The sequence below is a fragment of the Malaclemys terrapin genome, chromosome 2 (assembly GCF_027887155.1).
Source record: "Malaclemys terrapin pileata isolate rMalTer1 chromosome 2, rMalTer1.hap1, whole genome shotgun sequence".
Lineage (NCBI taxonomy): Eukaryota > Metazoa > Chordata > Testudines > Emydidae > Malaclemys > Malaclemys terrapin.
This window is the reverse complement of record NC_071506.1, coordinates 70,001,025-70,016,447: the sequence shown is the minus strand read 5'-3', so window position 1 is coordinate 70,016,447 and position 15,423 is coordinate 70,001,025. Positions and strand designations below refer to the sequence as shown.

The window sequence follows — 15,423 nt, the reverse complement described above, 5'->3', positions numbered from 1 at the left end:
TCAAGGTGAGGATATTGGGGATAAAGAGCACTGAAGGTCTGATTCTCCTCTCATTTACCCCAATATAAATTAGGTGTAACTTCACTGGAGTCAATGGAATTACATCAGTATAAAACCAGTATGATGAAAGGAGAATCAGGCCCTTAAGGGAATGTCTACACTTCAGGTGGGAGGTGTGATTCCCAGAAGATATAGAGAGACTTGCGCTAGTTCAGCCTGAACTAGTGTGCTAAAAATAGCAGTGTGGATGTTGCAGTATGGGCAGCAACTTGGGCTCTCTGCCCGAGATCAAAGCCAGAGGGCTGGGCAGGCTTGGAGTCATGTGGCTAGCCCGAGTTGCCACCAGTGCCACAACATTCACAAAGCTATTTTTTAGCCCACTAGCTCAGGCTGAGCAAGCGTAAGTCTGTGTGCTCATGCTAGGAATTGCCCCTCTAGCAGCAGTGCAGACATACACAAAGGTTTTGTCTACACTGCCCTGTAGCTTGGACTATGGGGATTTGAATAGCAACAGATGCTAAAGTGCTGCACAGTACCTCTCCTGCGTAGACACTGCGGGCATGAAGTAAAAGGTTCCTAGTTTGCATAAATGTAGTCATGTTTGAAGAGGACAACATTAATGTGAATTAGGAACCTTTTAGTTCATGCCTGAAATGGCCACACAGGGGAGTTACAGCACAGTACTTTGGTGCACACTATTATTCTCAGCCCCATAGTCCAAACTCTGTGTAGGCAGTGCAGATATAGCCTAAGAGACTCTAGCTGAATGAGAGAATATAACTCGGAATCCATAACAGGAAACAGACCAGAGGGTGATAAAGGATAATAGAAAAAAACCCTCACAAATCTTCTGCACCAGTGAAAGGGACACATTGGCCTTGGGGTACCTTACAGAATATATATTGGCAGAAGTTATTCTGGCACTGTGTGAAGCTTTACAGTAACTACAGTTGAAATAGCATGTGTGATTCAGACCAGTCTATCATAAGAAGGATGACATAATTAAAGGAACCAGTTGAGAGGGTAATTATGTGTTTGGGAATTAGGAGGTATGTAAAAAGATGCAAATGTTTGGCTTATAAAGCCTGAGGGGAAAAAAGAGGCAAGAGGATCAGATAAAGTGGTATAAGATTCTAAAAAGAAAGGAATGGGTTGATGCTATAAATTATTTGATATAGTAACTGGTTCAAAACCAGTCATGAAAATAAAGAGGAAAAGGGTGTCAATATTTAAAATAGTCAGGCAGAATTTCTTTGTATAAAATATGGTTCCTAGGTCAACTGATGAAACCTGGGGAAAGGGAAAATGTTCTGCCCACTACATGGGTGAAAATCGTGGCCCCACTGAAGTCAATTCAGGTTTTGCCATTGACTTCAATCCTTCAATAGGATTAGAACTCCACTCTATATTTCTGTTCTGCTTTCGAGATCTTAGACTTCTATCATGAAGTAATATCTTTATGAAGTTGGCATTCTTCTTCCCTTTCTGGAGTGTTTAATCTTTGGACACATGAAGCCTGTTTTTTCCATACTTAACCTAACCACTGAAACAGATCAGTTAGTCAGAGAGGGCCTCAAAGCTTTAGAGTACAAATCCTTTGAAGCTGACTGGTGATGAACTTTCTGAGCACACACAGTGATTCTCCTTACACCATTTCAGAGAGCTCAGTTTTGCCACTGACTTCAGTTAAGAAGTCCTGAGCATCCCTGGAGTTCACATGAAATAGATTTTCAAGTAATACCACATTTTTCTGGGTCTACCTTGTTCATGTAATATCATTGATTGTAACCTTTCATTTAGCTTCATTGTTCATTTTGATAACTTCTAAAGTTAGAATAGGGCAACAAAAGATGTAGAACCAATCAATGTTATGAAATTAATAGTAATACAATTTGAGCGTATAAGCTTATGTAGTGCCTTTCATAAAGAAGTATCCCAAGGCACATTAAAATAAAAACTCAATAAGAAGTGAAAAAGTGCTCTGTCAGATGGGATAAACCAGGGAAAAGGGTAAATTAATTAAGCTTGGATTTAAACCAGTCAACACACCATTTTGAACGTTGGTCAGAACAGAGACAGATTCCAAATATCTGTTTCTAAAACCCAGTAAATTAAATGATATTTTCAATTTTGATTTCCTGGGGAGGATTTGCAATGGATCTTTTATAGTTTCATAGGTAAGTATAACGACTAAAATGTATGCACTACATTTTCAAAAAGCAGTCTATGCCTCTCTCATTATATATAATTTTTGCATACACAATTTTTTGTGCTCAAATGTTTTTGTTATCTGATTTGTACATACACATGGCAATCTGACTAGACACCAACTATCTCATTTGCATGTGCTAATATTGGGTTTGTTGTCCCAAAATTCAAAGTATAAAGAGGTTGGATTAAACCCTTGTTGAATATTTATCCCTATATTTTAAACAGGTGTATGTTTCTTCATGCTCTGACAGAAAGACTAATATGTGACATGGAAGTTGCTAAGATAGTATGTGTTTCACAGAGAACACCAAAATTGCTTGGGAAAACCTAGTAAACTGGTAATGCATAAATTACAGCTTCCCTGGTGTTGAAGAAACTTACACATCTTCTATTTTTCAAACATTTTTCTCTTATGAACACATGGACCATCCTCATTTTTGGATGACTGCCTCTTCGGATTAATGCATCCTTCTGGTGCATAAATTAGGGATGCACAGAGGGAAAAGGAGACGCACTAAATCTTAGGAAACATGAAGCAATACAGAAAAATGTGGTAGAGTTGAGTGAATAATTCACAATAAATATTTTATCTGATAAATTAGCCTTTTTTCTGTTCACGGAATATCTGAAAGCAGCTTAGGAGTTCCTGATATTTACTCATCATTCAAGTTTATTCGACAAACATTTGTTTTTTATTCTATGGAACAATTGCAAACAACTTGCTGTAAGTATTCTTCACTTAGCATTCAAAAGTTGAGCTATGTTGCTTAGTTGTGATTGGCCAGATAAATCATGTGGTAGTTTCTGTTCTCTGGTTGGATGAGAACACAAGCAGTTATTTTCTGCATGTGTCAATAAAACTCACTAGCTCACATGCCTTTTGAAGAGGTTTGAACTTGGCCATATTGAATTCATTAAAAACCTTCAGTGAATACTGTGGACGACATTTTGTAGTATTTACCCACTTGCTGTTCTGTGCTCCTTTTGTCATAATTGCTGACAAAGCCCTAAGAAACTAATGTAATCTCCTGACAATATTTTTCATGATGGAACCTTTGAGTGCAGGGGACTGGACTCGATGACCTCTCGAAGTCCCTTCCAGTCCTAGAATCTATGAATCTATATACATCAATTTTGCTACTTGCTTCTATCTGAAGTTCTAAAGTTCTACTCCTAATGTTGAACCTGAATTGATTGTGCTTTTCTTCTGGGGAAGTTACTCTTCAAGAATTTGCAGTTATTCCATATCTCGTTCTGAGAGAGATTTTTGAACAGTTAATGGAAACTCCACTACACATTTCTTAAAATATGTATGAATTTTAGAAAATAAACATTAAACAAACAGTTTATTTCAGTATACTCAGGTATTATGGTTAAATGTATAATTCAGAAATTAATCATTTAAGAAATTATTGAGGATCAGAAAGATCCCTGTCAAATTTATGTTTTTGACCAGATTGTCATGGTTTATGGAAATATGGAAAAGATCAGCCTTATTTTGTACTGCTTCAATAAAATACAAAACTTCAGCAGGTAATAAACAAATAAACAAATTACGCATGTTCAGCTGACAACAATTTACAAAGCCTGGCTAGTTTGCTAAAGTTATTAACTAAACCTATAAAAGTAACAATATTTCATGGAATGCTCAATATGAGGATCCTGAGGATTAACTAGAAACTTAATAGTATCAGAGGGGTAGCCGTGTTAGTCTGAATCTGTAAAAAGCAACAGAGGGTCCTGTGGCACCTTTGAGACTAACAGAAGTATTGGGAGCATAAGCTTTCGTGGGTAAGAACCTCACTTCTTCAGATGCACTTCTTCTGTTAGTCTCAAAGGTGCCACAGGACCCTCTGTTGCTTTTTATAGAAACTTAATAGGTTCCCATAAAGTCATGGGAGATATATGCAGAGAATACACCGCAGGAACATGCCCAATTTGTAGTAATTTTTAATTGTGATGAGAGAGGGTTTATTGATAACCCTTCATTTTTACTTTTGGTTCACTTAAAAAGGGGAATCTTCATCAAGCACTCTTTGTAGGGTAATTAATATATCACTACATGACTGCATCATTTACTGCATTCCTATTTTATCCAATGTGCTATATATAAGGAATGATCAAATAGTATAGTCAGATAATGAAGCTAGAAAATGTAAACCACATGAGTTCTTACCTGAGCTCCTGAGCTATAGAGTCCACTTGCACTGTTAATAAAAGCAGAGAGAATGAATGAATTAGTTTACATTTCCAGTCCTATGCTTTCTGCAACCTTGCACCTGTCCCTCTGTGATGACAGAGGAGCGGCTATCAAAACACAGGTGATTCTTTATTTCATGCTAACCGCAGGATCATAACTATTACTGGCAAACGTTGACCAAATGTGTAATTCCCAGGGTTATTTTAGATAAACTCCGCACAAGATGAAGATGATAATCTTCAGCACAGCAAAGCAACTAAGGCACTTTTTTATTACTAGGAGAACGATGAGAAATCTTTGTTTTTCTGAGTGTTAATTTGATTTGGGAATGAAGAAAGCTGGTGTTTACAAATACCTGCCCACACAAGGATACGCAGCATATTGACAGAGCCAACAGGTGGTTCAAAAGATTACTCATTTTGCACAGGCAGTATCAGTTGTTCCACGTCTGGGAAAATGCACTTGCTCTATTAAGCCTGTGTGTGTGTGTATTTACACTGAATAGAATATGTTAAATGAGACCCAGTCAATCAGATTATAGTTTCCAGCAGTCTTTGACAGCTAGAAAAGCCACAATAGAATGTTGAGATGTGCTGCAATAACTTCATTACTTTGTGGCAATAACTCTGTTTAGGGCCTGATCCTAGTCCCACTAAAGTTTATGGGAATTTTGCCATTCATTTCAATGGGAACAGTATTGGGTCCTGTTTTAAAAAGTTTTACATCAAGAATTAAGGGAGATTTTTCTAGCCATAGTCCTCTTTATTTCTGGGCAAAGGATGGCATTGTTTTTAACACATTTCTGTCAATGCACCTCAGTCCTGACCTGCCATCACAGTCCTGGGCTGAGATCCTGATTCCATTGAAATCAATGGCAAGAGTCCTATTGATTTCAGTTTCACTACCTGTCTTCTCATGAGCAGAGACCGCCAATTTGTAGTGGTTTGGTGATGTGCCACTAGGGAATTAAAAAAACCCACTAACCTCACTTGCACTTTTGGTCTCAGCCACAACTTGATCTTGGAGGTATAAAATTAATGCATTTATCCCCTGTGCCAGGTAGACTCATAGTAACCCAGGACTACTGAGCCTTGACAATGAATCAAAGTACTTAATGGCCTCTTTGTCACAAGTCCTGAGCACACAGAATCTCCACTGAAATCATGGAGAGGTGCAGGTGCTCGGCACCTCTGAAAATCAGGCCATAGGCTTTATAAGCACAATTTGCTTAGATGGCAGGCAAAATTTTATGTTTATTTCTGCATATGTTCACTTTCCACTCACTATCAAGGGTCACAAAAAGCATTAGGAATTAAAATGCGTAGTTGTATTGCTAGTCAATCATGTTTTCCTGGTGTTTAGATCATAAAGGGCCTGTTTACTTTGCAATATTTCATTCCCATCTGCTCCTTAGCAGTAAGTATAACTTTTTTATCATAACTTTGCAGAATTAAATATAAAAATCTACTTTAAAAAAAGCCCAGTAAATTCGGAGAGAATAAAGAAACACCATCATTTGATTACAACTAAGTTTGCTTCTGTGCCACTCATACAGGTCATTTGTAGTCAATTGATGGCAATGAAAAATTGTTCTTTTATCTGGTTGATAAAGTTTAGCATATTATTCGGAAGACATCATTCAACTTCAGGCAACTCTACTTCCTTTACAAATCCTTAATTTGCATGATGAAAGGCATTCCTTTACAAAGTAAACTATATCCTTTACGTGCTTTCATAAATATTTGTATTAAAATATGATACATTAGAAAAATATGTCCTCTTTTCTTTAAACCATAGCTAATAACATTTTGCCTCTTAATGCCAGCAGCCTGTGTCCTGGCTTGATTAAAAAAGCTGCCCTAAGGAAGCCATATACACTCTGACTACACATTAGGGGCTGTACACAGGAACTATCATATTTCATGGTGTGATGGATATAGGGTCATCAAACGTGCTTGCTAACTCACCCTTGGTTCCTTTTGAGCGTGTGCGCAGCTTTTTATCTTCACCATCTGCATCCATCTGTAACATTAACACAACATCTTTAGTTCCTTTTTGCCACTGAGAAAGAAAAGCTTCAAAATGTGTTATAAAGTTTCCAATGCCCAGACAGTAATGGAAAGGAGAATAACCATGCCTTATTAATCCTGTCACAAAGATAAAAACTCATCTCTGAATATCTGATAAATAATCTATAGGAGATATCTGCAATGATTACATTTGTTTAATCAAGCAACTAGTAAGAGTTACTCTTTAAGATTTGAGGCCAGTATCTACAGGTGTTTATTGCAGATGTAAAATTAGACACTGTGAAATACTATGCTTGCTGCTTTCAGGGTTTGCTACAACAGAATTTTAAATTTAAATCTTTACTGGAGGATGGGAACTAGAGAGTATCTAGTTAGTATTAGCACCTGCAAATACCTAGTGCTAATGTTGTAAGTTAACATTTCTGAGCGTCTTCACCAGAACTTGAGAAACCTATTTCTTGAGCTATCAAAGGCAAGATATATTCTATCAACTGTTAAAATGAAACAATCAGCAAAATGTTTTTAAGACCGCTCTCTAAAGCAGTATTAGAAATGTCATCATTATGTGGTATTCTATATTTTTCACTCACTCTGCAGTAATAATAACATCTTAATAAGATTTTTACCCAAAAGAATCTCTGATTTCGTACACTCAGGTATGCAAGCATACACACAAAGAAATACTTTGCCAATGAAATGAGCTACATCTTGGGTAGCAAATGGGCCAAGGAGGCAATGCACAGATTTGGATGAAGGACAACATAGAGCTTGGGATTCATATTTCATATTGAATCAGGGCTAGGGTTCAGGTTTTGATTTCACATCACTTAAATATTGTGAGCTGCTGCCCTAACATTTCTGACTGAAATAACAGAAACCTTGCAAGACCAGCTGTTCTCTTGACATTTTTGGCTACATACAAACCAGAATCAGAAATACGCACCTTTTGGTCTTGGATCTAACCCAGAGCCAAAATTGTAGGGGCAGATTTTCAATCCAAGGATTTTATTACAAATCCCTGAAATTCTAAAGAGATGAAGATTTGATGTTTTGGTGTGGAGAGTCACAGTGTAATTTTCACCAAGGATAATGGGGGAAATCTGTACTCTTTCCAAAAATACCATCAAATGTTTAGGGTATGATCTTTCAAGGGCAGGCTTGGTGTAGAAGACTATGCAAAGGATTAGGCATTCCTACATTTTTATTCTATCTCTGTTACTGACTAAATGTTTGTCCCTGTGCAAGTCACTAAATCTCTGTGTGGCTCAGTTTTCCCATCTCTAAAATGGGGATAATAAAACTCACTGTGGAAGAATCCATTGTTCTGCTGATTAATCTCTTAGGATCAAATGCAAATTCCAGCACCTGGTTCTGGTATCTGAACCAGGAAGTAGAGAGATGTGTAGGAAGAGTTATTTTCCCATAGGCCAGGAGATAGCAGCAGTGCCACTCTATGGAGACCACTTCAGCCCCAATAGTTGAAGTAGCCTATGCATGGGCATTTGTGCACCACTAGCTACAAAAAGTGGCAAGATAAAAATCCATGTAGCAGTGGATTCCCTGGCTCTTCCTTCCCTGCTGTCTCACTGTGCACTGTTGTGGGAGGGAAGGGATGGGATGCTCAAAACAGCACTGATTTTTGCTGCATATAGGCCCTCAGAGTCATGCAAGAAGGGGCTTACCATTTTTACAATGCTCTGAAGATGTAAAGATGCTTTAATGTTAAGTTCATGGAAAGCAGATAATGGAGACATTTTCAAGGTCTTCTCTGAGAGGCCTATAGGCAGTAGGACTGAATTTATCTAACTTAGAAGGAGAAAGGGCTGAGTCAACTCTTTTAAAGGTGAAAACACTTTCCTAATCTGGCCCTTTTCTAACTCATTCTTACAGATGACTACACATGACATGTGCCATATGACCTCGCACTTCTTTACAGGAGAGAACACAGTCAATTACTTGAGCAGATAGTTGAAAATATTAGATAAATACTTGAACAGTTCTGTTGCTTCTACCTGTGCTTGGGAAATCTGAAACTAAAATATGTATTGATCAAATATGCAGCAGTAAAACCAAAATGTTACATTTCATATGATTATATTTACAGACTATCATTGTTAGGAGAAGGGATTAAAATGTTTGGGGGTTTTATTTAGCAGTGGCTGAAGGCTCTCAGTAGTTGTTACCATTCTCAAAACCTGAGAATGAGTGGGTTGCAATGTGACTGCAATGGTAATGGGAAACATGGCTCTGTTCGCTGATGCTGAGTTGTGATTGAAGGCACTGACCTGCCATAGACTTATAATAGGGGAGCAGGTGTGGCAATGATGGACTTTAATTTCCTTTAATAAACCTTTTATGTGCCACACTTTTACTGCCATTCTACACTCTCCAAGGTCCTGCACATAATAGGTTCATTACTTTTGATTACTGTAGTCTATTGAGACAAACAACTCCAGAACACACTATATATTATGTTCAGTTAAACCAATATAGACTATTTATCCATTGTGCATTATTTCACCTGCAACTCTACAGACAAAATTAACAACAGCTCCTCTAAGCTAAAACTATTAAAACCACTGGTACTCCTTTGTCATCATTTCATAATAAATACCACACCAATCATTGGGCTGCTCTTTTAATTATGAAACAAAAAGTGTCCACTGCTTCTACTGAACAGCAGTTACTTGGTTTTAAATAGCATGTTTCATGGTGATGAATATTTAAAATCCACACAATGAGTGAAAACCAACAATAAAATCAATGTAGGTGATTTTTTCTATTGCTTTTCTTTCTTTAAAATCATTTGAATTTATGACAGGTGTTTAAACAGTTTAAGATTAAAATGGTTAGGCCTGCTTAGGATTGGGCACATTGCATTCAAAAATCATCATCATCTTGCGAGTGTGTCTGTTGCATATAAAGTGGTTTGACTCGCACAAAGTCCCTCCTGTTAAAGTAAAAATTACACTAAAATAAATATGGATAAAGCTGTGAAAATAATTAATATTTTGCAGCTACCTTCCTTCTCTAGCTGAAAATTTCAAGGTGATGTCCCAGTGAAGATGTTTATTGTTTTTTTTATATTTTTTTTCCAGAGACCATTTGAAATAGGCAAAGCAAATATTAAAAGTTCACTGTTTCTTACTTTCATGTCTTCTGTTTTTAAGTGGAAGAACACAGTCAACAGATACTCAACCATTCCAGCCTTTTAATCAGCTATGGCAAAAAATATGAAATGATGTTCTTAATGCGAACATCTGCCCAATAGCTTTAAAGCCAACTTTTTTCTCTGCAAGCAGTTTTGAGACATATCTTGCTATTGCTACTTACACTAACAGCCTGTTTCTTTACGGTGCTGAAACCAATGGGAGTTTGGCACTCATGGCCACTAGAGCCAAATGGCCAAAAAAGCCAAAGAAAAAATTTATATACAAAATTACACACCTGGCCTTTACGTTGTGAGGCCAGGGTTCTTGTTTTGACTTTAACTAAATTGTTTTCCTCAAAGTTTGTTACAGATTACTAATTTCACTAATGTTTTTTTTACTGAACATGCAAAAACAAAACAAAAAACGTATTGGTTGGGACATACAGTTATTTGGGGCCAGTAAATATGCTCCCAGAAAACTGACCTGGGTTACTGACCAGTACATCTCAATGCTAAAGGGAATTCATTTTTACGAACAGACAATTCCACAGGGTCGAGAATCTCTGACTTTATTAATGCAGTAGCAGCTTTTGCCCTTACTGTTCAGATCGTTTCAGTGTTCCTGGTTATAGCAGTCAAATCCTACTCACCTTACTCACACAAGTCTCAGGGAATCAGATTACTTGTGAGTCGATCATGTGAGTACTTGTATGAGTGAGGCAACAAGGATTTGGCTCCAGTTTTTGAGAGGGTTATCATTCGGTCCGAGGAAACAGCGCTGGGCTGAAATATGGTATATCGAATACAAAGACCTCATGTTGAAAGCAGTTTGTTTATTCTTTACAAATATTAATATAATATTTTCAGAACTCCCGAAAATAATCCCTCCAGTACATTAGTTGGGAAATGAGAGCAGGTTGGATGAAATTCACCGCCTGGGGAGAGCTAGCTCAAGGTCTATACACCACTTAAGTCCTATTTTATTCTCTGCACAAGGATGAATTTCACTAAGAGAGCTTGAGACTCCTGGCATGGCAGTCTGCAACCTTTCATCAGACTATAGTTAATAAAATAGGAAAGAAAAGGAAGGAAATCATCCCCAGTTTTAGCTGTAGTCCAAAAAAATAGAAGATTCTCAGAGACCTTTTAACTAAAAATACCTCTGACTTTGAAAATCAAATTTGGTAAACAACTTGTCTAGAGCAAGTTTTCATTGATTTTGATATGTTTGAAACAAATAGAAGCCCTAGGATTCTGTCTGAGTATTAACTATTTGCATACACATTTTCAGTGTATATTTCAATATACATTCCAATTCTCATATACATACATATGCAAACAGAGCTAAAAGATTTATTATTATTTATTCAAAATGTTTGATAAATATGCTTTCATACAATAGACAACTAGGATCCACTGCACAATCATTTTCCTATTTAAATAAGTCCCTCTGAATACTTTTAAGAGAGTCTCTCTCTCTCTCCATTTTTTGATTTACAATGGTGACAAGAGCTAATTCCATTCCTGTCATGATATTTTAAAATGGGAATATTATTTTTAGGCAACCATGCAGTGTTATCTCTCATGAACTTACTCACAGGCGGGCTGTGAGTATTCTCATGAAAAGTCAAACACTACAAAGTCAGACTCTGCAAAGCACTGTGACCCGTAGCATATGTGTGCAGTATTGTGCCCCATGGTGATCTAACAAGTGTGAAAATTACTCATCCTTCCACAATAAATAATAAACTGTGACAACTCTGTCTTGTCGGTGCTCTTTGCACTGAGGCTGTGTGTTTCTTTCTTTTTTCTTTAATAAAAGCTACCTTTTAAAACATACAAACTAACGGGAAATTATTATGGCAATTAAAAAAAATAAAACAAAACCAAAAGCCACCAAATGAAACAACAAGAAAATCCCAAGGGAAAACTCAGGTAGGTTGAAGACTGAGCATCAGCCTTTGACTATCTTTTGGTTTTTTAGGTTTGTGTCAGTCTTATTATCATTTCAATATAATTTCTGATGTCTGCCCCCAATATTAAATTCTAGAGGAGCTTACTACAGATATACTACTCTCTATGCAGAAATCTGATTATGTGCAGTGAAAAAGAAATATTTCATACTTTAGAGTATTGCTAGCGTAAGATACAATTACATAATTTTCAGGGATGTGCCTGTATTGAGGCCTAATCTCAGGTTGATGAATCTAACAGAAGAAGACTTTTTTTAATCAACAGGAAGAAAAAAACCACACACACACACACACACACACACACACACACACACACACACACACACACACACACGTGATTTTCAAGACCATTTCAGAAGGCATGTGATTACTCCTTTCTGACATCATGTCCTTGATTTTGACACTGTTCATGTTCCTTTACCTTATAATACTATCCTTGATTCCTCTATGAGAAAGTTGATTGGCGTGGAAGTGATTGCTTTAAATGTGTTCCTCCCACAATAATTAAAATAAATAAGTGCAAACAGTAAATCTAAAGTTGAAAGCACATTCAGTTGCAGACTACATAATATGAAATCCATCCAGGATACAGACTGTTATGCAGAGGGCCAAATGCTATGTATGTTTTTGAGAAGGAAGGTGTTTTTCATATGGGACTTAATACTTGAAAATGAACTGCAACGAAATAAACCTTAGACCAGAGACAAGCTTGGATAGTTTGGTAATGAGGATGATTTATTTTGATTCTCACTTCTGATTTCTGAGTTGTCACTGCTGTTGTATACTTCATCCATGCAACTTTGCACAACTGGCAGTGCTGAATATAAACCAAAGCCATATGTTTATGTCCTTTTGCCAAACGACTACAGCAAATAGTTCCATTATTCCCTTAGGTAACCAACGTGTGCCAAGGATTTCTATTAGTCTGCTTTACCAAGGCATCAGAGGGCAGAGTCACAGCTTTATGAAATTAAGGGGCAACTGCCAGCTTTGTATTTTTAGCACAAATTTTATAAAATTTATCCTGCATAAAGATTGCTTGATTCAAGCTGAAATGTGATGCTATTTTTTTCACATTTAGGAGCTTTTTAACCTGAAAAATGTTGAATTTGATACCTTCCTTCTATATCTTAGACTACACATGGTGGAAAATATACTAAATATTAAGAAATTGTTTCTTTTAACCACATTGTAAAAAACTGTGAATTACATTGAAGAGAAACCTACTAAGATACCTGGCAAATGGGATAAAGCATGTGCCTCCATCTTATAGAAAGAAGGATTTAAAAAAAAAAATAAAATCAACATGTATTATCAAATCAGATGTTTTATCAACATAAGTCATCTCTTTCAAGTGAAATAAAAATGGTATGTTTTAAAACATATTTTCAGTGATGAAAGGTTTGTGCAGCTTGCCAATTCATAAAGACAGAGTTGGGATCTGAAACTAAAGAGCAGAACTTTTACTTATTTAAAATGTTCAGATACTTGACTATGGCTAAACATTGTTATCCTTGAGTCTTGCACACTGGTATATTTTAAATACTAGCCAAAATAAACACATCTGCAATAGAAATAGCAATGCTACAAATAGATCACATATTTTCCTGAGCTTAATACAGAAACATACTTTGACTGAAGTTCATTTTCATGAATGAATTCTCCCACCTTTGCCTGCTTCCAGGTGAAATTCTGTGCAGATTCCAAATGACCAAATCCGTCACTCTGACCAAGATACCTTTTCTGATTTAACAAACTATCCTGAAATTCATTCTCTGAAAGAAAGAATGCAGATACACTACATAAAACACAGATGAAGTGGGACTGATTTACATCAAATGGGGAAAATATCCAGGTGCAACACTTTCTAGCATAGTATTGTCAAGTTACATTGTAAACACACAAAAAGGTTTAATGCTGCTATTAAAAGGGACAAAATAAAAGTCAACTCTTTTTTTTTAAACTACCTTTGGTTACAGTGTTAATGCACTCATTCAAAGCTTAAGAATTTGACCTTCAGCAAGAAAAGTTTCCCATTTTACTATATTTAAAAATACAAATCCATGCATTTTCATCACAGAAGCATAATGTCTTTTCAGATATTTCTTATAACTCCTTGTTAAGCAAAACAAAGTTTTGGTACCTGGTGTGGAATGGGATGTATTCGCAACTACTGCAAGCTTTAGTTGTAAGTTTGCTGAGTGTTAGTTAATTATTTAAAAGTGCTAATATTTTAAAATATTTGCAGTATGCCAGTGTTTCCTATATAAATGAACTGAACGAAAGGAAGGAAGTTTCCCTGATCCTGATTTTACAGACTTTCTCTGAGCAAATTCCCACTGAAATCAAGGGGAGCTCTGAGTGAAGATGAGCTGCAGGAGCAGGGGTATGTGGATGTACAATACTGCAAGCCTTATATTCAAAAGTGCTGAAAAATCTACAGCTCCTGAAGACTTTAGTGAGAGTTTAGAGTACTGGGCCTATGGAAATCAAGCCCTTTGTGTTCAGTTATTTGCATACAGTCTATCACTGCCCCGTCTACCCCTGGTGACAAGAATGACGTCATTTCAGTTTAGAAGCACTTGACACTTCAGAGTTCCCTTTGAAATACTGTACAGTGTATTTAATCAATACATGCATGATTAGTGCATACAGCACAGCCTGATGGCAAAATGTATCCTCCAATGTTTGAAACTTCAAACTCAAACTTTGTCTATTCAGTTGACAAAGTTTGATGAAGCCTTGTCAATACAATTTGAAAAACTGGAATGCTGTTTCAGGGTGACTGGGATTTATTTAACAGCTAATTTATGTCTGACTCTCAGTAGATCAAGTCTTGCCTTAAAATCCTATCAATTGCTTTAATTAAAACGGATAAAACTTTATCAAGTAGCAAAACAGACAATAAAATAACATAGCGGGAGAGGGGGGAATGACAAGTAGCACAGCAGCTAAAAGGATTTTAAGCTATTATACCCAATAAATTGTTGGAGAAGGTGTTGTTTACCCTCAGAAGCCTTTTTTCATTATTTTAGTTCAACAGAAGTTTAAAAAACACAAGAGTTTTAAACCTTCCCACCTGCCTTTTTCTCTTTGTTTGCAACACACTAACCTAAAACAAAAAGATCCCTGAAAACAGACATATGCTGGTGAACAAAGCTCTTTCTAAAGCCTGAAACTTAGCAGCTTTTTGTCTAAAATCCTATCATGTTATGTATTTATTAGCAATACATTTTCCATTTATTTTCTCAAAGATTGCCAATAAAGACCTAAATCACATAAGGGAGTAGCTGTAAACCCTCTGAGTTCCCTAATGTCAAACTCATTAGCATCCGAATAACCACACAGCAGCACATCATCTGCACAATTGCAATTTTTTACTACTTTTAATAGCGTTTCTCAAAGGGCTCATTTTCAACTTTCTTCAGTGGTTAGTTGGTTCTCAGGGGAAAAGGAGCTTCCTGACGCTCACAGCTTCCACTCAACAACCAGGCCGTTTGCTGTCAGATGCATCAGCCCTCTGCCCTAACCCCATCTGCTGTCTCTCTCATCCTGAGGGACTGAGAGTTAAGACAGCACAGCTGAGATCCTCTTGGCAAAGTGCACAAAGGGCACAAAAATATATAACTTTTCACATTTACTTTTACATAATAACTACCTATATTTAAAAAAAATATAGAAAAGGACTTTGTGGGAAAAGTTCATGCAACAGTGCAATTTTCTATTTGATTCCTATCTGCCTTGTGTTATAGATCATCATCTATCTTTATAAACTAGAGATTATTAAAGTAGGATAACAAGAAGACTACAAAACGCACAACAAAACTCTCATAAGTTTTAATTACAAATATAACTTTG

At 36.6% G+C, this 15,423-nt stretch overlaps 1 protein-coding gene across 2 annotated transcripts in view; it reads right to left on the bottom strand.

The window, feature by feature from the left end:
* The window catches only part of ST18 (ST18 C2H2C-type zinc finger transcription factor), an 85,324-nt gene extending 72,026 nt beyond the window's left edge, over positions 1-13,298 (bottom strand). Inside the window, exons 1-3 of one of the 2 annotated variants that reach the window (XM_054017120.1) lie at positions 13,234-13,298; positions 6,379-6,433; positions 4,388-4,418 (exon numbers count right to left, since the gene is read on the bottom strand). In XM_054017120.1, the coding sequence (XP_053873095.1) occupies positions 4,388-4,418; positions 6,379-6,433 (86 nt within the window). In that variant the 5' untranslated portion in view covers positions 13,234-13,298. The remainder of the gene's footprint in view (positions 1-4,387; positions 4,419-6,378; positions 6,434-13,233) is intronic. The other variant, XM_054017121.1, reaches the window with a different exon arrangement.
* Positions 13,299-15,423: the final 2,125 nt, after the last annotated feature.